Here is a 26,394-nt window from a genome sequence, read left to right as displayed (position 1 = left end):
CATATTTAGGTCTAGCTCAAAGGGTTTAAGACTATTAGCCATTCTGGTTGATATAATCAGCTGTGTTGAAAACATACACGCAGAATCATTAGCATACAAAAGGTGGCTTTAACTAATCACTTTGTATCTGTTGTCTAAGAAATATTTTTAAAATTATTTATAAAAGTATATACTACCCTTTCACAAGACATCTAGGCGGTATACAGCAACATAAAAAAATTAAAAAACATACACATTAAATGTTGATATTGCTTAATATTTTGCTTCCTTTTGGAAGCAGTGGGACTAAAGACAGTCTCAATTAGCTTGTTCAGTTGGTTTTTTTCCCCCTCAGTAGGAATTAATCACAATTTACTTCTGCTAGATTGGAGCCTATCATTATTATTATTATTTATTACATGTATACCCCGCCTTTCTTTTCATGAAATCTAAGGCGGCTTACATATGGTTCCCAGTCCCCATCCAGGCACTGACCAGACCTGACCCTGCTTAGCTTCAGCCGGGAGCTGGCCTTATGTGCCTTCAGTCCACAGCCTGGGACCTATATGTTGTGTAAATAAACTGTTGTAAACTATTCCTTAAACCACAGAAAAGAAAACTGTCTTTATAGATTATTTATTTATTTATTCTCCTGTGCGTGGAAAAGCTGTTCTCAGGTGGGTAGCTAGCTCCACTTAGTGGTTGAAGGTAGAAGAGTGCTAAAGAGTGTGTTTTTTTTACAAGGACTTGCTGCACTGTGCAGCTCCTTATTTCAGTTTCTCTTCTGCATTCCACCAAGAACGGTTCATCTCGCTCCTCTCGACATTCAGGCCTGTATAGTTTGATGTTTTTTTCCTATCCTAAGGTCTTGTTCCTTGTGGCCATTACTTCGGCCCAGAGAGTGTCTGAGTTGAATGCTCTGTCTGTTGACAAGAATTTCTGTGTGTTTCATAAGGATAGAGTAGTCCTACATACTGTCCCTTCTTTTCGTCCTAAAGTACTGTCTACGTTCCACTGTCAGCAAGAGCTGGAATTTTCTTCTTTTTGTCCTAATCCCATTCACCCCACAGAGAAAGTGTGGCATTCACTGGATGTGCGAAGAGCCCTGAAAATGAATATCTCTAAAACAAAACATCTCCGTCAGACAGTTTATTTGTCTCCTTCCACCCAGCGTCTTTAGGGAAGAAAGTGTCTTCGTCCACACTCGCTAGGTGGATCAAGGCATGTATCACACTGGCCTACGCCTCTCTAAAGTTAGCCCGGCTGACCAGGATAGTGGCCCACTCAACCAGGGCAGCAGCCACAATGGCAGCATTCTCACGCCACACATCTATACAGAGATTTATAGAGCAGCTACATGGGCCGCATCTAATACGTTTATTAGACACTATAAGATTAACACATATGCATCAGCAGAGGCAGCTTTTGGTAGGAGAGTGCTACAGCACGTTCCCCAGATCACTAGTGTAATCAGCCCAGCAATGTTTCCACCCTACATGGGTCAGCTTTGGTATGCCCCACCTGAGATCAGCTTTTCCATGCACAGGAGAAAAGACATTTGGTCTTACCGTAAAACGGTTTTCTCTGTGCATGTCAAAAGCTGATCTCAGGGCCACTCCCTAGGAGAGCCAGGCTGCCATCACTGTCTTTTTCATCTTAGACCTACAGCAGAGAGCGTATGAGTGCTGTTGTTTCCTGTTTCGTGTCAATGGTTCCTATTATTTCTCTTTGTTCTTTCCTCCTGTTGGTTGGCTTGTTATCAAAAACTGAAATAAGGAGCTGCACAGAGCAGGAAGTCCTTGTAAAAAATAACTCTTTAGCACTCTTCTGCCTTCAACCACTAGGTGGAGCTAGCTACCCACCTGAGATCAGCTTTTGACATGCACAGAGAAAACTCTTTTATGGTAAGACCAAATGTCTTTTTTCTGGTTCTATTTCATAAATGAATACTTGATGTTTTTAATTCTTTTTCTTTTTCGTAGCACTCTCAGTTGGATCAAATGGTAAGATTAATATTTATATCTTTCTTTTCTTACATGTATTGAAATCTTTGAACATTTAAAGACATCAGTGTTTATTTAGCCATAAGCTATCATAGTTACAATTTCAAATGAGAAAAAAGGAGCCAAATATTATGGGTGACATCCAGTTGTGTCTGTCTGCCAGCAGAATAGATTTCTCCTCATGCAGTGGGATTTCCCCTTCTTTTCCTTCAGCCCCTTGCAAAACATCAAAATCTACTCCAGAGGACAAGAACATGTCCTTTTCAGAGACATAGTCAGTACAATCAAACCTGTCACATTAATGGAGATTCCAGACTTGTTTATGTGAGAGAGAATTTCCATAGTGCATAGTGAACCCTTTCTTCCCACCAAAGCCTCCTTTCCTTGGGTCCAGTTCAGTGTATCTGAATATTATCTTGAATGGGAGGATCATATCAGCTCCCATAGGCCCACCCCCACAGGGTATATGTGGTACGCATGCTGGAAGGGATGCACCATACCCAATATATATTACAATTTACTCTGTGTAGGAGGCTTGAGTAGAGTAATCTTCTGTTTTTTTTCACTTCCATGAGCAGAATATCTTCGAAGTGTATCTTTGCCTGTTCCTGTTGTTGTGGAAGATACAAGTAGTAGCAGCGAATATGGATCAGTTTCACCTGACACGGAATTAAAGCTTGATCCATTCTCTTTTAAAATGAGAGCTAAATCCTGTGGAGACAAGGATGCAAAAGGACTTAGGTCTCTTTTTCTAAGGTAAAAGTCTGCATAATTTCCTTGTTACTTTGTGAAAAAAAGGAATAAGTTATGCAAATAAATTTGATTATTTTAATAGCAGTTTCTAATTTTAAATATTCACAGCATCCCAGATGAGAATTTTGAGGATCACAGTGCTCCTCCTTCACCTGAAGAGAAGGATTCTGGGTTCTTCATGCTCAAAAAGGATAGTGAACGGAGAGCCACCCTCCATAGAATCCTAACAGAGGACCAAGATAAGGTGGTGAGAAACTTGATGGAAGCCTTATCACAGGTAAACAAATATGTTTAACATCGGTAATTTAAAAATATATAGTTAGGACAAGAGTTTGTGAGCACAGCACTAGTACGCCCACAATGGAAAAATTTTCAAGATGATAATCTGGTGTATTTGTTTATGATTGGTAACTTAGAACACTCTGTCAGATTGAGTGTTTGGGGGCTAATATAGTGGGGATGTATAATTGAATGCAGGTACCTCTGCAACACTAAGCCCGAAATCTTATATACACTTACCCAAGACTAAATCTCATTGAACTATAGAGTTCAGGACACTGTAACCTTTGTTATGTTATCCTGCATAACAAGCACCCAAATGCTGAACTTTAGTTATGTTCTTCTAAAGCAGCGGGGGGGTTTCTGAACAATAATTCTCTGTTTTTAATTGTAGTTTTATTGTTGGCCTTGTTTTTTATTTCTATTCTAAATTGCTTTGAAAGATTATTGGAAAATTGGTATATAAATTAAGAAAAATAACAAACAATACAACAAAATGAAATCTTATTCATTGGGATGATTTGTCAATTGTGTTACAAAAGAATGACCCTGACTGTCTAACAACAGCATCACATTGCAGCATCAAGGATAGATAAGAAGTTCTGTGACTCAACTTTGAAGTAATTTAATGTCAAATCTGAGTTGCCCTATCATATACTTAAACTGTGCTCAGCAGTAGGGTTGTACAATCTAAACTATAACCCCACCAATGAATCTCATTTTATCAACCGTGAGCCACAGATTGCAGCAAATATTGGAAATGTTGTGCTTCAAAATGGCTTACTCTCACGACACACCATTGTTTTGTAGGAAGTTCCACACTGCATAAACTAGACCATTCTGAGATGAGTGGAATTAATCTCTCATTAGTCAGAAGTTCTTGTTTGTTGCTTTCAAACTCTTTTTATTAACCCCATGAACACCTAAGCAAATTAGAGGTTGAAATGAATTGAGGAGTTATCTCTAGATAACCAGTCATGTGGCTCACAGAAAATTCTTCAAAAAGCATGATGCTTTTTACTGTGTTTTCCTCACACATTCACAGAAAATGTATTCAAACGTATTCTGTGAGAGTCTTAGTTGAGAAGTTCAAGGTATAAATTCCAAAGTGTGAATGAGAAGTGTCATGGCTGTGACATATTAAATGTTCTGTTTTGTAGCTTTTCATATCCTTCTTCGCCTATAGATTCCTTCATTGGCATAGGGAACTGAACTAAAAAGAATCCTTTTGTAGTGCAGTCTTGGAAACACTCATATGATAAATGTTTACTGCTTCAGTGGATGATCATGAACCACTTTAGTTTGGAAAGCTCCTGTCTCTGTGGCTTGGATAATGCTTTTCGTTATGCCTATTCCAAAAGTCATAGGAACAGAAGAAAAGCCCTTCTGGATCAAACAAAGGCCTATCTAGGCCAGCATCCTACTTCCCACAGATATCTATAGAAAGCCACAGGCAGAACATGAGAGCAATAGCTCTCTTTTGCTGTTGTTTCCAGAGCAACTGATATTCAGAGGCATGCTGTCTCTGATCCTGGAGGCAGAATATAGTGATCATGATGAATGGCCATTGATGACCTGATCCTTCACAAATTTGTATAATCCCCTTTTAAAGCCATTGAAGTTATTGGCCATCACCACATCTTGTGGTAGCAAATTCCACCGTTTCTGCTATGTGAAAAAGTACTTGTTTTTGTCTTTCCTGAAAAGCCCATCATTTATCTTAGTCGGATATCCCTGAGTTCTAATATTATATGACAGAGACAAAAACTCCTTTCTATCCACTTTCTTGACACCATGCATATACCCTTCATTCGTGTCCTCCCTTACTCACCTTTTTTCTAAAGTAAAAATCTCCAAATGTTGTACCCTTTCCTCATAGGGTACACACTTTTTAATTACTTTTTAAAGCTTTTTTAAAAAAGATGTTTTTAAAGCTTTTTTTAAAAAAGATGCTTTGTTTTAATTTGTTTTTAAGGGTGCTTTCTTTTAATATATTTTAAAGGTCTGTTTTTAAGATGTTTTAGAGTGTTTTTAGTGCTTTTGTTTGCCATCCTGGGCTCCTGCTGGGAGGAAGGGTGGGATATAAATCTAATAATAGAGGAGCTGCTCCAACCCTGATCATTTTGCTTGCCCTTTCCTGCACTTTTTTGAGCTCTACAATATTGTTTTTAAGATGTGGCAACCAGAACTGTACAAAGCAGTCCAACTGTGGTAACATCATAGATATTGGCAGTTTTATTTTCAATCCCTTTCCTAATGATGCCTTGTGTGCAATTTATTTATTTATTTATTATTTGATTTATATCCTGCCCTTCCTCCCAGCAGGAGCCCAGGGCAGCAAACAGAAATGCTAAAAACACTTTAAAACATCATAAAAACAGACCTTAAAATACATTAAAACAAAACGTTAAAAACATTTTTTTAAAAAAGCTTTAAAAACATCTTTAAAAAAGGGTTAAAAACATACTATTTTAAAAAAAAACATTAACAAGCAATTACCAGTTCATGGTTGCCATGCATTGGAACATTGTCATTGAATAATGCATTGTCAGTGAATAATCCGCTGTGACCTCAAGATCCTTTTTTTGATCAGTCACTGCCAGTACAGACTCATTAGCATATATGTGAAATTAGGATTTTTTGTCCCAGTGTGCATCACTTCACACTTGAACCAGAAACCTGGCCATCTAACTGCTCACCCACAAGTCCAGTGTATCTATGAACTAATTAAAAGGTACTGGTTCCAACACAGACCTTGGGGAGTATCCATTTCTTCCATTGTGCGAACCTTCCATTTATTCCTACTCTCTGCTTCCTGTTTTTAATCAGTTATTATACAGCCACCAGAGTGGCTGTATACTATAGCCAGCATGGATTTTTTACATTCTGCCATGTTAAATTGAAAATACCCTAACAAGCCATTCTGCTGCTTTCCATAAGCTCATTTCAAAATAAAATCTTACAAAACTTATTGTCCTGAACTCAGAAATGCTTGCTTAACAACCCTCTAGGTTTTCATGGTGATACACACAACACTCAGAATCTAGAGTTAAAAGTTAAAAGACCCCTGTTTTTTTTTCTGTCAGTGGTCTCATAATTTGTTGAGATTAATGAAAAATCAGCCATGTTCACAGAGTACATTTAATCTGTTACTGACTTTGCCTCATACTGTGACCTTTATCTTCTGCAGTTTAAAAGTTTAAAAAATGCCTGGCTGATTTTTAATTAATTTAAGAAGTTTAACATTGGACTGTATGATAGTGCAGGCATGCTCAGTAAGAACCAACTGTCAGTGTTCTAAAAGCCAGACTCACAGGTTTCGCTTGGGTAATCAGGATGCCACACCCATGTCAGGCATTTATTCCACTTTAAATAGTCATGGCTTCCCCCCCAAAATCCTGGGAAGTGTAGCTTGTGAAGGGTGCTGACAGTTGTTAGGAGACCCTTGTTCCCCTGACGGAGTTCCAGTGACCAGAGTGGTTTAACAGTCAAGCCCCTCTTCTGGTGATGGTAGCTCAGTGAGGGGAATAGGACTTCTCCTAACAATTCTCAGCACCCTTCAAAAACAACAATTCCGAGGATTCTTTGGGGAAAGCCATGACTATTTAAAGTGAAATTTAAATTTGGGTGGGAGACTACATGTGTCTGCTGTAGAATAAAAAAGTGAGGGAACCCCCCCCCCCAAAATAATGATACAATTAACAATGTTTTCCCTTTGGAAAGGAAAGAGGTTTTCCCAATGCCCAGTGCTCACTCGCCCAATCTCATCATCCTCCCCCCTCCCCCTTCCTTCCTCCCCCTCCCCTTTTTCCCCTTCCCTCCTCCTTCCTCCTCCCTACCCCTCCCCTTTTTCCCCTTCCCTCCTCCTTCCTCCTCCCTACCCCTCCCCCAGGTCAGACTCACCTATCCTAACCATGATTGCACAGGAGTAAATACCATTGAACTCAATTAGCATGCAAATGATCAAACCTGTGCTCGTTCTCCCCTTCCTGCCTGCTGTAACCCCCCCTCCTCTCTGCTCTTCCTCCTTTCCTTACCCCTCCCCCATGTTCAGTTTCACCTATCCTAAGCATGATTGGTAAATCCCATTGAACTCAAAAAGCATGCAAATGATCAATCCATTCTCAGCAAACTTGCACAGGATCCCATTTCTTACCTCCTGGATTAAAAAGCAGAGAAATTCACTAATAGGCAAAAAACCCTATGGTTTAAGAATGTACCTATAGCCAACAGGTATGTCTATCAAACTTAAAAAAGCAGGGAAATTGGGCAGCTATAGTGAATGCACCAGGGGAGCAGGAGACCTGACCTCCTCTCTATACTGCCCTACAAATTTGTCAAAATGCAAACACAATTTGGGTTGGTCTTTCACAGTCCAATCCACTTCCTGTGTAGCTTGGAAGAATTTGGTAACATATACTTCTGAGCATATCGGCCACAAGAGATCGCCAACGAAAATGACTTTCTACAGAGAATCTAACCTAGAAAATTATATTTCTCTCATGATTCATCCTAGAAATCTGTGTCAAATTTATTTTTATTGATTTCAAAGCCTTTTTATTGATCAATGTCATATGATGGTGAAGACAGCCTTTTGTGTTTCAACCTGGAGGTTATGTTCTATTTCTATTTTGGGTGCATTAACAGTTGAATCTGAAACTGCAGTTTGAATACAATTTGATTACAGTATCTTCCTACTTAAGCAATGAATCTAGCAGTTGGGAAAAACAAACTTGGCCTTCCCAAGATGCATGTGTTCAGACTGCTATGCTTAAACAACTCCACTTTAGGAAGGATGGGCATGGTCAATTATAAACAAAGAGCACACCTAGAAATTTGCTGGAATATATTTCACCCTCCCACTGTTTTATCTTGTACAAACTGAGACACTTCTCATGTCCACTGGATATTATTCTGCAGAATAGTCAGTGCCATTGCTCCACAATTATTTTTGGAGTTTGTTTAGTGCAAATTATGCAAAGTGTTGCTGTATTTCACATATTCACAGAAACAAGCAAAAGAAAATAATTTACTATAGGAAACTTCACTAAAATTGCAAAGTAAATCAAACATATTTAAAGTTACTATCTGAACTATATCAATTGTCTTAAAATTGTTGCTTCCTGCCTGCTAAAACAAGATCAGCACAGCACATGTCTTGTTTCTGTTATTTGGGCTGATTATAGGTGTTTCCACCACTCACCATATGCTCAGAAGCACATGTTACCAAATTCTTCCAAGCTACACAGGAAGTGGACTGGAGTGTGAAAGACGAACCCAAATTGTTTTTGCATTTTGACCAATTTGTAGGGCAGTACAATATCTCAGAGAGGAGGTCTAGTCTCCTCCTCCCCTGGTGCATTCACTATAGCTGCCCGATTTCTCTGGTTTTTAAAGTTTGATAGAAATATTTATTGGATGTAGGTACATTCAAAACCGCATGGGTTTTTTGCCTATTAGTGAATAGTGAGTGTATTCTCTTATCCCATGACTGCTAAGTTTGCACAGGTACCTTTGATCAGGGAGTTTGTCAGAACATTTTTGAAAGTCCAAGCATACAGTGTCATTTCTGGGACCATGCAATTTCTGTTATATACATCCCCTAGCTAAAAAAAGCACTGCTAACAACATTATTTATAAAATATTTTCTTGTGCAAGTGTCATTGAAATGTATGGATGAAAGTTACACAGCAGTAGTGCACAGTGGAATTTTCACTTAATATGTTCGCTATTACTTCATGGTTATACAGGTGTAATTAGGTGCTCTTTATTTGTTCTAACAGGGAGCTGAAGAGCCTAAGCTGAAATGGGAACACATCACAACTTTAGTTGCCAGCCTCAGAGAATTTGTACGTTCCACTGACCGCAAAATCATTGCAAATACACTTTCAAAGCTAAAACTGGAGCTAGACTTTGACAGCCATGGCATCAGCCAGGTTCAACTGGTACTCTTTGGTTTCCAAGATGCAGTAAGTACACTGTTTTCCTCCTGGTGTTACCACTTTTTATAAAGTATAAATGTCTTAAATTCGTGACACTATCCAGCGAAAGTAAATCATGAATCAGTGTGGTGTAGTAGTCAGAGTGGTGGATTGGGACTGGGAAGGAACATATTAAATTCCCACTTAGCCATGAAGCTCACTGGGTGACATGGGCAAGTCACTAGTTTTAATATGGGGAGGAGACACAATGCACACTGTCTTAAACTCCTTGGGGAAAAGGTGGATTCTAAATACATAAATAAATAAGTTCACTGTACTAGAGTTCAAAATGAGAAACAAATGTCCAGGGTAACAGATTATGAATAGCATGAGGAAGATTCTCCTTGTAAACTTATATGAAAATTTCTCCAGCAGATAATATTGACTTCAGATGAGGCACATTCTGATGTTTTTTTCTGTACAAATGGATGAAGGGAGTAATCCATAATTCTGCTAATGATGGCAAAGTATTTTGTGCCCCCTAGTGAGCATGACAAACCCAGCCTTCTTCTGAATCTTTGAGGTGGAGAAGCAGGTGGATATCATCCCTCTCTCCAGCCCCAAGATTGACAGGAAGGCTAAAGCTTCTTTTGTTGACATGCTGCTAAGGCTGATACAAGCTTGGGATACAACATTTTCTGATGCTATTTTTATTTAGGTGTAACTGTCATTAAAAATTAAAATATAAAAATTGCCAACTTTTCTAACTTTGTTATACACATCTGCTTCAGTATCAGAAAAGAGCCTGGATTGAAGCTTTGATAGTATACACATTTATTTAAATATAATTATTTAATTTGAATGGCAGGTGATTGGTTAAAAAGCATTATACTCTGTTCACAATTTAGACTACTGTAATACCAGAAAATTTTGATCTCCCAACAAGTAGATAGAAATGGTAAATTAAGTGAATCCTTATTTGTTATATTTAGCTTTTAGAAATATTTTTGTCCTTCATCCTTCACATTTCCAAACAATGCAGTTCTCCTGGTCTCTAGAGATGAATAGATTATTTAGAGGCCAGGGGAAAGAGGGAGCACTGCTTTTCATTCAATGTATACTCAAGGTCAGCTCTCTATCCATTTCGTTTTTCCACCAAAGCTGCATTTGAAAACACTTAAAATACTGTTCTAATTCCATTGTCTCTTTCCAGGTGAATAAAGTTTTAAGAACCCACAATATCAAACCACATTGGATGTTTGCACTAGATAGCATAATTCGCAAAGCTGTGCAGACTGCTATTACTATTCTGGTCCCAGGTGAGATACTTGTCACTCATTGAAATAGCTCTGAAAGGCTATGACCCTAAGCACACTTAACATGGAAAGAAATTCTGCTGAAATCGCCATGCTTTACACACTGGTATGTGTCAATACATAATCTGTGTGCCTCTGCTAACATTGTAATCTTGAAGTAGCTGTACAGCTTTTCTTTTTTTAAAAAAATGGCATTTACATTGGGGACAACACAGCAAGGAGCTGTACCCAATTACTTCTCACCCCATATACCCATAGTGAAATCAGTAATCGAATCTGAGGCCAGGGTAGCCAGTGAGTTGCCCTCCTGATTTTGTTGGACTGCAACTTCCATTGGCTGTGCTGACTGGCACTCTGGGAATTGAAGCCAACAACATTTGGAGGGCACTATATTGGGTACCCCTAAGTGAGGAGAAGTATACAAGCACAAGACTCAAGCATGGTTTGAAGGATCAGAAATGTAAAAACAACTATGTGTGCTTGTAAAGTATACCTACTAAAATGTAAGTATGAAGGAGACCATAGTTGCAATGCTTAGGACTGAGAGCTACAGGTTTTTAAAGATTTTTATCTATATAATATTTTTGGAAGCCATCACACCATCACAAATGGGAGCAGGGGCAGGATGGCAGAAAAGCAGGGCAAAGGACTGAGGGAAGCAAAGATGGCAGGAGGGTGGGTGAATGGCAGGTGGGGACAGGCGACCAAGTGGGCAGCCAGATGGGAGTGACAGGGGTCAGGTGAGGAGCCAGGTGAGTGAGCCCAGGGTTGGGGGCAGGTGAGCAGTGACAATGTGGGAAGTAGGGAAGTAGTTAAGGTGGCAGCGGCAGCAGCCTTGGCAGGCAGGAGGCCAGTAAACTGCCTAAACAGGGTGGCAGCAAGTGCCTGGCGAGCATTTTGGGAGTTGCCTGGGGAGTGGGAGAACAGTTTTGGGAGTTGCCTGCGGGTGCGGAAGCAGTTTGGGGAGTTGCCTGAGGCATGGGAGGCAGTTTGGGGAGGTGTGTGTGTGTGTGTGTGCACGCATATATGGGGGTGCCTGGGATATTTTTGTGTGATTGGGGGGTCAGGGGGTGGGATTGGTACGCAAAGTACGCAGGGGCAAAGCCCCTAGTACAACTAAAAATTTTGAAGCCTGATTATTAAGGCACTTCAAGTTTATAATCTGCTTTTATTTTATTACGGTTTAGCATTATATCAGATTTAATTTGAGACTCTCCCCTTCCCAGAATGCTTAGTATATGCTGTGATCAGCGAACGCACAATTGACCAGACCTCTCTGTGTGGGTTTTTTCCAAGTAGCTCCCTTTTGAGCACATAACATTAACATGAAATTATCAAAAACTAATCAGTATCAACTTTCTAAGCTCTTTCTAAAATCATGATGATGATGTATTGCTTAAACAGTACTTAACATTTTCTAAGTACTATACAGAGACTAAATGATAAGTCAGTCCAGGCCCGCAGATTTACAATCTATAGACACTGTACGAAAGGAAAAAAAGAATGGGAGAGGCAGAGGAAAGGCACCAATTCTTGAAGTTACAGTATTGAGAAGAATGGAAAAAAATGGTAGGAAGCGTGCACTTTGGTCTAGATGGATGTATTCTTTGAAAAATGCAACTTTGGTTAAATGCATGAAAAATGGTAAACTCTGAAGCATTTGCTGTACGAAAAGTGCCCTAGCTTAGTGACCAGGAAAGAGCTTTAGAGATTTTTTTGAAATAAAATCCTAACGCCGTCTATTCCACATACAGCTGCAATAAGTATTTACAAGACACGAGACTGAATTGTCTGATGGATGTAATGCAAATTCTAGTCAGCACTTGTTGATTTTGTAGCTGCCACAGCGCAGTGTCTCAGAGTACTGAAGCCGCTGTCCATTTCTTACAACTATCAATCTCTTTCAAATTGTAAAAAGTACAAAACTGCCAATCCTACTGCATATAAAGGACATGGCTATTTCAAATTAATATTTAAAAATTGTTGCAACTGTATGTGTATAGATGTGATAGATGTGTATTTACATATATCACATCTATACACATAGATTTGATAGATGTGTATTTACTGGTAGGAAATTATAACTCACTTATGTAACCGAACTGAAGTAGCTTACAATATAAACCCAATAAAATTACCAACATTACAATAAAAGCATAGCCATAAAATGAAATGGAACATAGATCTCTGCTCACATAAGCAGGATAGAACCATGCAGCTTAAAAGTACCAGAGCAAAAAGCAGAACCTGTCTAAAAAGCAAAGTTTAAATACAGCATGACAACAAGCTGGCTGGGCAGGCTGATCTGGGGAGTGAAGTCCCTATGATGGGAGCTACTAGTACAGTATTATTATGTACACTACTTTGAGAGCTTTGTAGTTAGGTGGCTTATAAAATTATTATATTACTAAATAAATACTACAGAGAAAGCAAAAACAAAATGTCTGCTGGTTGGAACAAGTCTAGTAAGAGGAAAGAAAGTAAACAAGAAAAAGGAATGAGGACTGCAATTCAGTAGTAGAGCACATGCTCTGTATGCAGAAGATCCCAGGTTCAATCCTTGGCATCTCCAGTTAGGATTGTGAAAGATCTGTGCCTGAAACATTGGACAGCTATTGCCAGCCAATATAGACAGCACTGAGCTAGATGGATCACTGGGCTGAATTAATATAAAGCAGCTTTCTAAGTTCAATCCTCAGCATCCCCAATTAAAAAGGATCACAGCTAGCACATCTGGATTGCACCTCTGCCAGTTGCAATAGGCTGCATACTCGACTTCATAAACAAATAATCTGATTCAGTATAAGGAAGTATACTTCTTCAGCTGCTACTGGAAGCTAAAGGACTCTGACATAGCTAAGTACAGTCAGCATTGTTTCTGCTGCAAACTGCTGTCTCATCAGCTGAGTATAACTAGCTTTATATAGATCTGATCTTGACCCTTCTTGGTGCATTACTAGCAAGCTTTGTGAGTTAAACGTTCTGCCCCAGTTTCCTCCAGGGATCAGCACCCAATTTAGTAGCTTGATTTCTTCTTTGTTCCTGATGTATCAGATCTGCAAGGTTATCCCTAGAATCCTCTCTTATTTCAGGAATTGTATATTGGTTTCAGCCTGGAGCATGGGTGCAGCCTCTCCTATTCAAGTCCGCCAGGTTTCTTACCCATCATGCAGGAAGTTGCAGAACTCATCAGACTTTTCTTCAATGTCATTGCTATGATAATTAAAGACAAGCCTTCTCTGTTACAGAATTGAGGACACACTTCAGTTTAGCATCTGAAAGTGATACAGCCGATCAGGAGGATGTTGAAGGTGAAGAGGAGCACGAAGAGCAGCCTCCAAACCCAACAATTCATCGGCCTTGCCTTGTATTGGAAGATGCTATAGCTACCTCAGGAGTGAGCACACTCAGTTCTACTGTATCCCATGAATCTCAGGCTGCCCAGAGATCCCTCAATGTTCAACTTGGAAGGCTAAAATTGGAAACGAATAGGTAAGGCCAGGCAGTTGAAGGCATGGAGTTGATTCCTTATTATACTTACAAAGCTGCATCAACATTTTAAGGTATTTTATTGCATAATCTGTTAGGCATTTTACTTTATTTTTGACCACAAGGAGTAATATGCCAGTTCAATTTAACCTTTTGAGGCTAGTACAACACTGACACCCTAATCTAGTGGAGTACACATGGAGCTGGCAGGGCTGCACATTCTACTGATTCTGCTGATCAACTATTTTATGGGGAGGGTGACAAGGGCCAAATAAATCCTCCACTCCATGACTCACCCCAACAAGACAATTACTAGAATTTTAGATTTTCTTTAAAAAGCAAACTGACTATTGTATTCATGAGGAAAACCATGCAGATAGTTCTTCCATCCAGCTAGGATATGTTCACAGAAGCCTGCTTCCATGTGAATAGCACATCTAGCTGGATTGAGGTAAAACTCCAAAGTTTACTTTTATATGCCCTTGGGGTTTTAAACTGCCTTAATTAAAAGGGTTGCCAAGATCCTCTATTATATTCCTACCATTCACAGTTCATGATTAAATAACGATTCATCTTCATAATAGAATGAACCACCACCAGGTCTTCTTTAATAATTCATTCACCAGGAACAAATCCAAGCTATTGAACACCTGGATAGTACAGTTACTTAGAGTGCATTGTTTTCATTGTTACTGACCTCCATTCAAAATACGCTATAGAAGACTCAATCCCCAGAGCTTAATAATTATAAAACAAATATCAAATAATGTGTGTGAGATAATATAAGATCTGGTTGCTAGCTTCCTCATCTAGAACTCTTTTCAAGAACTTGTGTTTTTAAAGCTGATTTAATTCCTAAAACATTAATGGAAGCATGTAGATATAGATATTAACATTTTTGGTCATATTGATTGCTCTGCAGGGGTTAATATTTATTTCTTCACTCAGTGAGTATCTATTAAATTCACTATGAGACAAATGGTGGAATTGTGTGTGTGTGTGTGTGTGTGTGTGTATGTGTTATATATATATATAACACATACACACATATATACAGCAGAATGCAATGGCCAGACTGCTGATGGGGGCACATGGCCAACAACATGTGACACCATTGTTAAAACTTCTGCACTGGCTGCCCATCTACGTCCAAGCTGGGTTCAAGGTCCTTGTACAAAGCCCAGAACAATTTCGGTCCAGGGTACCTTAAGGACTGCCTGAACCGTTATATTCCAGCTCTGTCACTGAGATCATATATAGGAGCATCACTGGTTTTCCCCTGAGTTGGTGAAGCTCATTTGACATCAGTATGGAACTGAGTCTTCAGTGTTATTGGCCCACTCCTGTGGAATGCTCTTCCAATAGAGATTCAGCAGACATCTTCTATATTAATCTTCAAATGTTTGCTGAAAGCTTTTCTTTGCTACCTGGCTTATGCAGACAATTAAGACAAGACCAGGAGCAGACTGTGGTACAGATCATGAACCGCGGGAATGGAACAGCAATAATGCTTCTTTTATCAGCTCCAATATTTTATCTGTCTGAATTTTTAATCAGTGTGATTTTATCAAGACTTTTATTATGTTCCACCTCAAGTTTTCCTTGCAGTAGACAGGAAAGAAATTACAAAATATATATTTTACTGAATAGAATGACATCCCATAGATTTCAGTGGAACTTCAGAAATAGACCTAGTACTGTAGGTGTCTCCTGTATTTGTGATTACGGACAGCTTCCTCTTCAGAAACTGTACAAGCTTTATGGTAGTCTTGTTAGGTGTTGAAGTTGTGCAAAGATATTGAAATAGGTTTTGGGAATTGCTAATGCAATTATGTGGTTTCTACTTTTCACTAATGTTATTAGACTCTTGGCAAACACACTGAAATTTAACTCTTCCTTTTCATATCTCTATCTTCCTTAACAGATTACTAGAAGAGCTAGTACAGAAGGAGAGAGAATTTCAAGCCCTGTTGCATCATGCTATAGAAGAAAAGGAAGAGGAGATCAAAAATCTGAAGCTTAGAACTCAACCAATAGGTGCTCAACTAGAATCTTCAAAGATAATTGTTCCTCAGAGCAGTTTCCAAAAAAAGGCTGATGCAGTCATAATCTTCCCATGCACCCTGACCCCTCTTTTTCTTTTGGGTTACTTTGTTTCCTATGTTAAAGACCTTTTATTACATTTTATAGGCTGTTAGTATCTTATTTGGAACAAAGAGTTATACAGTATTAGCTAGCAACAGGATTCTCTCTGGATTTTTTGTAACATGCCTAGTTTTATTATTTATGTGTACACACTGATACAGGTCACTGAGTGTTAACCAGGGTAAGCAGGAACAGAAACCTAGACCACAAGGAGAAAGATACAATTCATTTTTTAAGTGCAAAGCAAATGCCCACAAGGCATCCAGACCATTCAGATTAATTGTCACAAGGCTTCAGTCACAACATGGCATATAATTACCATTCAAAGATGGCTCAGTACAGCCAAAAGTACACTTTTCAGCAAAGGGGGATGGCCAGTTCCTATTCAGGCAAAAGTGAATCCTGTACCTTTTCCAAACAACCTAGGGCAAGGCTTCGCCACTAGATCAGGTAGACCAACCTGAAGCCTGTTGTACAGGAAGTAGTTCTTTGCAAAACTTCATGTTCAACCATCACAACTGGAGCTAATTACATCCATTGTTCTCACCATCCACTTTTTATATCAGCCAGTGTGGTGTAGTGGTTAAAGTGTTAGACTATGACCTGGGAGACCAGGGTTTGAATCCCCACATAGCCATGAAGCTCACTGGGTGACCTTGGGCCAGTCACTGCCTCTCAGCCTCATGAAAACCCTATTCATAGGGTCTCCATAAGTTGGAATTGGCTTGAAGGCAGTACATTTAGATTTTATTTTCCCCCTCCCCCATTTATCTCCTCACACACAATTCTTCCATCCCCTGTGTATGCAAAACTTTTCTGATGAACTTCTGATACTCTTGCATTATTTCTTTAGCTGCTACCTATGTGGTGTGATACCTGCATAAAATGTCTTCGGTGAAAGAGGAAATCTCCCAACAAAAATCTATACATACTGCTGCATATACTACTCATCTATATTTGTGTTAACTGCAAGTGTAAGCATAAAGCGCCACACAGGTCTTGTAATGACCAAGAGTATTACAACCTGGAAGGCAAACTACAGGATATCACTACAGGATGAAGTGCCAGCACTGCCTATGGGAGGAGAAAATCCAAGGGGGGAAAAATCCCACCAACTATTTTTGGATCCCTGCTCAATTAAATGCCCTCCCAAGTGTACAGTTCTGGCATTGTATTGAATGTGCACAGTAATATTGTTGTGCGCCTCCCCCAATCTCCGAGCGGTGAGATTTTGGGGGTCCCTGTGCTCATCCAGGGTTTGGTTTCCTTTGGAAGAAGGTCAGCGGAGACTGTGGTGTCTTTATGAAATATGGTTTATTTACACACATTCCATCCTGAACTTCAGAATAGAGGGTTTCAATGCATCAGCAGTCCAATATTCAGCTTTCCCATCGAGGTTACAGGAGGCACCCAAAATGCCATGGTGCAGAGAGCTCGTCTCCCTGCAGCCCCAGCCATTCTCTACACAGAACTCAAAACTACAAGCACACCTGCTAGCTGCCAGGAGTGGGGGAGAGCCTCTCCAGGAGAGTTTCAATCACAAAAGGGGTCTTCCTAGCCCATTCTCCGTTGCTAGGCAACTGATCGGCCCACTATCTTACCTGGCCAATCTGTTTGGTTAACAAAAGACTCATTTGACCAGCAGAGAGTTCCTCATTCCAAGGCACAGGATTCCAGATCAGAGGCTGGAAAGGTGACCCACAGGATGAATCCATTCCAACCCCCCATGCTCATAACAACATTGTACAACTCAATATACGTTTTTCCAGTTAAATCTTTTACAGAACTATGCTGGTGTAACCAAACCAAATCAAATCCCAAAATTTTCTATCCCAGCCAAACTATGCATGGGGTCATAGGGAGAGTTCCACTTCACACCAGGTAACATTTTTATTTTGATTAAACTATATATGTAAATAAATTACATATGTAAAATTAGAGCAATCAATAATTTTGCAAAGCATTACAGAAGCAGGAATTAACTTTTGGTATGATTAATTAATACACCCTATCCTCCAGGATAAACATAAGATTACACACTATTGTAAAGCAAACATAGTCTATAAAACCCTGGTAAACCCTCACACTGACCTGTGTCAGTGCTTACATATGTATGTATGAGCAGGTATGAATATATTGATAGAGTTTAACCAAATTACCTATTAGGAAAGGTCTAATATTTCAAACCACATCTTTTTTCTAAGAAAAAAAGATCCTTGCTACAAAGGACCCTGTAACTCTCCAGATGTTGGTGGACTTCAGCTCCTATCACCCTTGACCATTGGCCATGCTGGGACTGATGGAAGTTGGCGTCCAACAAAATCTGGAGGGCCACAGGTTCCCTATCCCTGCTGTAAAAGCTTGAGTTTCAAATGAGAATGTAAGGAAAACCCCATCTAATCAAAAGGAGGATTCATCTGCTCTTGCCCCTTTTCTCAAATGTGGCTAGCCAAATGCTTCCGGAGAACTCACATCAGGTGTAATGGCAACAATCATTCCCCATTGTTTCTCTCCGCAATGGTACACTGCTTTTGGGTGTCCAGAGAAATCTTGCAAACCACTGATGAGAAAAAAATGCTAGATTGACCTTGGTTGCATTCAGCATGGCAGCTCTTATGAGAGAATTCTGACACAGACCTGGGCAAGTATAATTGAGTGCCTCTTGCCCCTCAACAATCACTTATCTATAATTCACAAAGCTAAGCCTTAAGCCCTTTATGTGTGCAAACTATGACTTCTTTGAAGTGTTCTAGCATGCTGTTGCGCGCCTCCCCAATCTCCAGGGGGTGAGACTCCTGGGGTCCCTGCACACTTCCGTGGTTTGGGTTCCTTTGGGAAGAAGGTCAGCGGACACTGCGGTGTCTTTATTAAATATGGTTTATTTATTTACACACATTCCAACCTGAGCTCAAGGATGGAGGGGTTCAATGCATCCACAGTCCAGTATCCAGCTTTTTCATCTGGGTTGCAGGAGGCACCCCAAAGGCCATGGTGCAGAGAGTCTCTCTGCCTGCCTTCCAGTTCCCAGCAATTCTCTAGACACCATCCAAACTACAAGCACAACTTCTGCTAGCTGCCAGGAGTGGGGGGGGAGGCTCTTCTGCAGAGTTTTAAATTACAAAAGGGGTCTTCCTGGCCCATTCACAGTTGCTGGGCAACTGATAGAGCCTATTATCTTACCTGGTCACTCTATTTGATTAACAAAGGAGATTCATCTGACTAGCAGAGCCAGCCTCCCAGGGCACAGGATCCCAAATCAGAGGCTGGAAAGAGGACCCACAGGAATCATCCATCCCAACCCCCATGCTCATAACAATACATTGTTTTCCATCTGTCTGCTGAAATAACATTTTCATGGCTAATTAAGTCCATTTTTGTTTTCACTTATTTTAATAATTCATATTAATTTGTACCATAGTGTGTTCTGCTTAGCTGTAGTTTATGTACACAGGGACCATAAAGAAATATTTTTCTTCTAAATGGGTTCTTCCTAATCAGTTACCTAAAATGACAAACTGCATGATTATATATACAGTGGATATGCCTTTCCTCACCTATTTCTTCATCTTGGCTGCAAATCATAATTAGCACAGGCTCAATTCTGAAGTTCATAATCTTTATCTACCATTTAACCCTTGTGTAGTTAATACAAAGTACATTATATAAAATTCTGCCTGAAGGCCAAATAATGTTAATAGTTCTGTGAAAATGTAAAAATATACCAATTGACTTGTCTAAACATTTGTTCCAGATATTCCTGGTACGTCTCTCTCTCGCCTTAGCACAGCTGATGGAGGGGTTGAAGATCCTGATCTTACTAACTGGCTGAGAGTTCATGGTGCTGATGAAGAAACCATAAAAAGGGTAGGAAAGATATTTTATTAGGTATGTTCTGTTTGTGATTATGCTAGACCCAGAAGTTTTGTTTGCAAACCTTTAACTGTTGCTTTACCCATAGTTTTGAAAAGAAAACGTTCAAATAGTGGGAAGAAAATGTGATGAGTATAGAAAGCATAAAAAGAAATTCCTATTTTTGTTCATCCTTCCTGGATTAGAATCGATACAATGTGTTGAAAGATGGTATGGATGTGAACATAGAGAGCTGATTATATTGTGTCAGATCACTGGAACACTAGTTCATGAATCGTGAGCTAGTTGGCTCAATGATCTGACTAGTCTTTAAGTAGGGAATGCTGGGCATTAGACTTCACTGTTCAACCACTGAGTTATAGGTTTTCTATATGTGAAGTATGTGTTCCACCACTGAGCTCTGGGTGTTTTCTGAAGAATTTCTGTAAACTACCATGAAGTCAAACATTTTTCTCACAAGTCAATTTAAAAATATTGTTTGTGACTCTAGTGAACAATTCAGTAAGGCTGTGCCCAGAGCTTACCTCCCAACACTGTTATCACTACCACTCACTTGGATGGGGCAGCATGCCGGTGAGGTTGGACCAATGTGGTTAACTGAATTGGCTCTGCCAGTGCACCCATGCAATCCCGAGCTTGCCAACTGCTGTTGGATAAAATCTTCTGTAACTTTGCTAAAATCCATGAAGCAACTAAACAAGCAAATTTACTCCTTTTTTTACTGAGGTCATGGGACTAAGCAATCTAAATGGTTTGAAGAATCTGGATTTTTTTTAAAAAAATGCTTATTGTTGATATCTTTACCATCTAGAGTAGGGGCGGGGAGCCTATGGTTCTTGCGATGTTGCTGGACTCCGTCTCCCATCACTCTTGACCATTGGCCAAGCTGGCTGGGGCTGATGGGTGTTGGAAGTGTGGCAAGAGCAACTCCTGTTTGTTCTCTTTGTATACTTGAGGGGAGATAGAGAGAGGGTCCTCCAGTGGGCTAGACTTGCCTATCTTTACCTGTGCTGTTCTCTACCTGTCTTCCTTTCATGTAAACTGATACTCTCAGGGAAGCTGACCTCACTTCTGACCCTTCTTCCTGTTTACCTCTTCTCCAACTGTCCGAGAGAGAGAAGGCATCATTGTCTTTGTTCTCTCTCCTGAAGCATAAGGGCAATGTCTAAGCCTGGGTATTGTGCCTTCAACTTACTTACTTAGCTAGAACTAGAGTACTTTCCTGTCTACTATGCATTTTTATAAATAAAGTAACTTTTCTTATTTTTGCAAATCTCTCTGACTTAACCGCAGGGTAAAAAGCTTGCTTCTTCAGGTAAATCACACACAGACACATGGAGTTCAGAACTCTGATTCTCTGCATATGCACAACGAGGAGTTGAAGTCCAGTCATATCTGGAGGTCCATAGCTTTCCCAACCCTGATATATAGTGTGAAAGTATACCAGTGAGAAGCTTACTATTTAATTTTAAGTATTTTAACTGGTTTCTTAGGCATTGCACCTGTCCTAACTCAACTCTGTCTTCATGATAGTCTTGATAAAGTAAGTTCCAGTGTTCTTTATATTATCTTGCGAAAACATCCAGAACACTGTAGTTCTCTTACTTCACTCTTACAGGTATACACACAGAACTGAAGTATTAAGCAAAAGCAATTACATTTCTCATACACTTATCCTTGTAAGTTTTATGTGCATTGAGTATCTTTCAGAAAAGTAAATTTTAATCAGGGATATTGTATGACTTTGAGACTAAAGCCAGTATGCTAACCAGTGGCATCACCATCAGCATAACTTTCATCATAGATTTCTTGTTTTAGTTTTTTGCAGAAGACTACACATTAATGGACGTTCTCTGCTACGTTACTCGAGATGATCTAAAATGCCTTAGACTCAGGTAAACAAGTTTTTTTTAAAGCTGTAGCACTCTTTTTCTCAAATGGCTTATTGTTATTTACATAAATTAATTGTTTTTATTTATAAAGTTCTGAGACTGACATCTTTTAAGTACACATATTGAATCCTTATTGATAATACATTTTTATAAATTGTGTTGCTTTGTTTAACATTTTTTAATGATAGCTAAAACTAAACTAGTACATACACATATCAAGTATGTAGTTAGTTTCTAAAACTAGAAAAGTGCATGAAATAAACCTGATCATCAGCATTATCACATACTTAGAATGTATGTGATAAATTCAGAATTTTTTTCTGAATATTTGTTGGTTTCAGTAGCAGAAGAGTTTATGCCACTGGAATACATTCTAGTGATATTAGTGAAGAAAAGTCAGGAAAAATAAATTTATTGAATATCCTAGGTAGAAAAGTGAGGATCATTACACCATTTGGTATTCTTGATATTTAATTTTTTTATTGAGGTGGTATACCTGCTGCACTATTTGTAGTAAACCATGGGTACAGTTCCTGCATCAGTGCAACCTCAGTTTTCTCAAGGTTTTGCATAATGGTAGCAGTTTGCAGCAAACAATCTTTAGTAGTTAAATCATTTCTTATTTCTCTTCTGCAGTCCTCATGTGTTACTTATACTTTTTAATTTTAAAAGGAGCATCTAACTTCCTCCTCCTCCCCTCCTAGTTTGTGGCCCTAATGCAGAAAGTATATTTTTGCATACATTGGTTTTTGTATATTCCACTTCTATAATTTGCCATCCTGGGCTCCTTCTGGGAGGAAGGGCGGGATATAAATTTAATAAATAAGTAAATTTGAATGTAAGGACTGTATTGGTAAGAATGCCTGTTTGACTTTAAAACTGTGCTCTTGCCCTATCATATTAAAAGTATTAACCTTTGGGCCTAGTCATTGGTCTGGGAGCTCCTGAGGTTGCAGCACTTCTGAGATGTGGAGCTGTCCTAGTGGAAAACCACTGGAGGTTCATCATTAGAGCCTGATATAATTAATATTTATAGTGGTGGTGGTGTGGAATATTTGCAAGTTACCAACTTCTGACTGAAGTGGCTTTTTAGCATCACTTGTGAAGATCCCCATTAGGATTTTATTATTGTATAGTGATTTTGTAGGAACTAAAATTAGTGTGTTGCTGGTCCTACGCCCAGAGGGTATCTGAATGAAGACATTTTGCCTGTGGAAAAAAAAACCCGTTTGTTGTGAATAAAATAACTGCTGTGACTTTCTTTTTCAGAGGTGGGATTTTATGTACGCTGTGGAAGGCCATTACTGACTTTCGAGAGAAGCACACCTGACCTTGACTGAAGGAATTCCACTGTCTCTGAAGAGAACTGGAGCTTTCCTGCAACCCAGAGCAGGATTTCTGTCAAAAAGATGCTGTTGCACTTTAATCCAGTATTTGTTTACCATTGCTAAGGACACTGCAGCATTTTGGCTGCACCTACTCCTAATGTTCCTGAGGGATCAGTCAGTAACATTGACTATTATTTTAGTTTAATTTTTTTTTACATAGAATCTTCTTTTTCTAAAATGCCGGAACAGCAATTATACTTCATGTTGATATTACACAGACCCATTGTAAGATTTCATGTGATTCTACATCACTGAAACAAATGTGAAAATTAGGTTTTTAGGTTTTCTGTGTGCAACCAGAGCCTGTGATGAGGCATGGTGTTTTCTGGGACCTGGCTTCTTTTTCTCAGCATGCACAGGCGAAAGGAGACATATAACTTCAGGGTGGCTTTGGGTGAACACAGAGCTTTCTGGGGAATGGATGGGGGAAGAGACAACGGTCCATGGGTCCTTTCCAAGGACTGAACATGTTGCTCAAGGTCCTTGCATGTTTTCATAATGTGGGGTGGAATTCATAATTGAAATGATCATGTAAAGCTTATTTGGTAGCTTTTCCTTCTAGTATGCTGAATATTATACTTGGTAGTACCTATAGTCCTCTCTAAATGTTTATATTGTTTTTATTTTAGTAACTTAAATCCCAGTCTACAGTGCATTTGTTTTTAGTGTTGTTTATGTACTACTGAACTGTACCAGTTACATATGCCTGAACTACATACAGTACTGTTAGCTTGTTCTAAAGCTATCCATTGTGATACACATTTTAGGAATAAAAAAGTGCACAATTGTAAGACATTTCTTGCCTTAATGGTTTTAAAGTTATAACTGAAAGATTTGAACTACGATGGAAATGCAGAATAATTAAAGGACCCTGCTAATGAAAATATAACAGGCAGAAGCATCTCTAAAACCCACCAGCAATCTCTTAAATCAAAAGAACATGCAGATGCTTTTTTTTTTCTTTTCTTTTTTGAGGAATGGGTAATTGAAAACACACCAACTATCCATCAATGCCTTGAATACAATGGAACTGGATCATTGTTCCTGGCATATGCAAGCATTTGGGAAAAGTAAAAATTCATACCTAGCCTAAGAAATGGAATGACTCTACTCCCTATGTTACAGCAAAGCATAATGGCAAGTTCACCTTTGGCTGCAATCTTACACAAATTTGCTTGGGTGTAAGTACTGTTGAATTCAGTGGAACTTGCAGCCAAGTCTTCCTTCATACTCGCTTTGGTGGATGCTCTAGAAGGCAGCCGTCACCATCTTTACTCTTCTGCGTTTAGCCGCCAGACATGAGGCATCAAGCATGCAGAGGCTGTGCTAATGAAGCACACACTTTGGTGCACATCAAAGGAAGCTGCACTCGATGGCCTTATAGGCCCCTTCCAACTCTACGATTCTACAAGCTCTCACTTAGGGGAATATGAGGAGGCCTATAGACTTAAAGCAGCAGTGGGAAATCTCTGGCCACAAGCCAAATTAGGTGATTTCATGTGTGGGGCACATAAAGATGTGGCTGTAAAGGAACAATAAGGAGCCTTAAGATGTGCTCCCTATTGTTACTTGGCAAGCAAGGCTTGTTTTAAGAACTGATTGGAACTGACAACAGTCCTTGCTGGCATCGGCTACACTTCCTGATCAGGAGTGACAAAGTGCAGCAAATCCCTGCCCTAATATTTTAAGTCTTAGAATGTTGGGATATATATGTCCCTTTGCCCAACTATAAAAATATATTTAATTGCATAGCAACAGATTTTATTGTGGATCATTGGTGACATTATTGAAAGAGCTTATTCCCTCCCCTGCTTTGAACATTACTTCAATTTAGTACCAGTCTGAAATCATCTAATGAACTGAGACAGGTCAGTAACTGGACATGTGCTTTTATCTCTGTGAGAAATCTATGGCACAATCTGAAGACTTGCTTCTGTACAAGAAAGGATCACAAGTCACTCTCCTTGGCAATGCTTCTGAACATGAAGGCCCTTCAAAAACATGGAACTGGTGATTCTGGCAGAGGGGAAGACAAATTCATGGAGGACAGGGCTATCAATGGCTACTAGCCATGATGGCTGTGCTCTGCCACCCTAGTCAGAGGCAGCATGCTTCTGAAAACCAGTTGCCGGAAGGCTCAGGAGGGCAGAGTGTTCTTGCACTCGGGTTCTGCTTGCGGGCTTCCCCCAGGCACCTGGTTGGCCACTGTGAGAACAGGATGCTGGACTAGATGGGCCACTGGCCTGATCCAGCAGGCTCTTCTTATGTTCTTATGAAGAGAGGTCTGTTCAAAAAGGGATGTGTCCAAAATTGTTTGAAATCAGATACGGTAAGAGGCACACCAGGAAAAAACAGGAGAGTGTTTACAATACAATCCTTTCCGCATCAACAGGATTGGACTCCTCTCTGCTCTGGTGCAACAGCAGCCTTTTCCAACCAGCCAAGGATGAGAGGTACAACAGCATCTCTACATTTGTTGTACAAGATTCTATAGCAATGCAAGATGTTGTGGAATTTAAAGCAAAAATGCAAAGTAGTTCTGTTATTAAATTTATATCCTGCCCTTCCTCCCAAAGAAGCCCAGTTGCAAAGAACAAGTGATAAAACAATAAAAACATCTTCAAGACAATACAGATGCAAAGTGAGATAAAGGTGTCACTTAAAAGGCTTGTTGGAAGAGGAAGGTCTTCAGTTGTTACGTGCTTTCGAGTCAATTACGACTTATGGCGACCCTATGAATCAGTGACCTCCAAGAGCGTCTGTCATGAACCACCCTGTTCAGATCTTGTAAGTTCAGGTCTGTGGCTTCCTTTATGGAATCAATCCATCTCTTGTTTGGTCTTCCTCTTTTTCTATTCCCTTCTGTTTTCCCAGCATTATTGTTTTTTCTAGTGAATCATGTCTTCTAATTAGGTGTCCAAAGTACGATAACCTCAGTTTCATCATTTTAGCTTCTAGTGATAGTTCTGGTTTAATTTGTTCTAACACCCAATTATAGGTCTTTTTTGCAGTCAATTGTATGCGCAAAGCTTTCCTCCAACACCACATTTCAAATGAGTTGATTTTTCCCTTGTCCGCTTTTTTCACTGTCCAACTTTCACATCCATACATGGATATCAGGAATACCATGGTCTGAATGATCCTGAGTTTAGTGTTCAGTGATACATCTTTGCATTTGAAGACCTTTTCTAGTTCTCTCATAGCTGCCCTCCCCAGTCCTAGCCTCCTGATTTCTTGACTATTGTCTCCATTTTGGTTAATGACTGTGCCGAGGTATTGATAATCCTTGACAAGTTCAATGTCCTCATCGTGAACTTTAAAGTTACATAAATCTTCTGTTGTCATTACTTTAGTCTTCT

General features: G+C 39.5%; 1 protein-coding gene across 4 annotated transcripts in view; it reads left to right on the top strand.

Annotated features, from left to right (window-relative positions):
* MAP3K5 (mitogen-activated protein kinase kinase kinase 5) overlaps window positions 1-23,826 on the top strand; it is a 200,675-nt gene extending 176,849 nt beyond the window's left edge. For 3 of the 4 annotated variants that reach the window (XM_061623946.1, XM_061623944.1, XM_061623947.1), the window contains 10 exons: window positions 1,962-1,982; window positions 2,561-2,738; window positions 2,844-3,012; window positions 8,798-8,983; window positions 10,149-10,254; window positions 13,500-13,743; window positions 15,665-15,777; window positions 19,637-19,749; window positions 21,574-21,650; window positions 22,917-23,826. In XM_061623946.1, coding sequence (XP_061479930.1) covers window positions 1,962-1,982; window positions 2,561-2,738; window positions 2,844-3,012; window positions 8,798-8,983; window positions 10,149-10,254; window positions 13,500-13,743; window positions 15,665-15,777; window positions 19,637-19,749; window positions 21,574-21,650; window positions 22,917-22,977 — 1,268 coding nt within the window. In that variant the 3' untranslated portion in view covers window positions 22,978-23,826. Of the gene's footprint in view, window positions 1-1,961; window positions 1,983-2,560; window positions 2,739-2,843; window positions 3,013-8,797; window positions 8,984-10,148; window positions 10,255-13,499; window positions 13,744-15,664; window positions 15,778-19,636; window positions 19,771-21,573; window positions 21,651-22,916 lie in introns of those variants that run through there. The other variant, XM_061623945.1, reaches the window with a different exon arrangement.
* The last annotated feature ends 2,568 nt before the right edge of the window (window positions 23,827-26,394 follow it).

This window comes from Rhineura floridana, chromosome 4 (genome assembly GCF_030035675.1).
Source record: "Rhineura floridana isolate rRhiFlo1 chromosome 4, rRhiFlo1.hap2, whole genome shotgun sequence".
Classification (NCBI taxonomy): Eukaryota; Metazoa; Chordata; class Lepidosauria; order Squamata; family Rhineuridae; genus Rhineura; species Rhineura floridana.
This window is presented reverse-complemented; position numbering and strand designations above follow the sequence as displayed.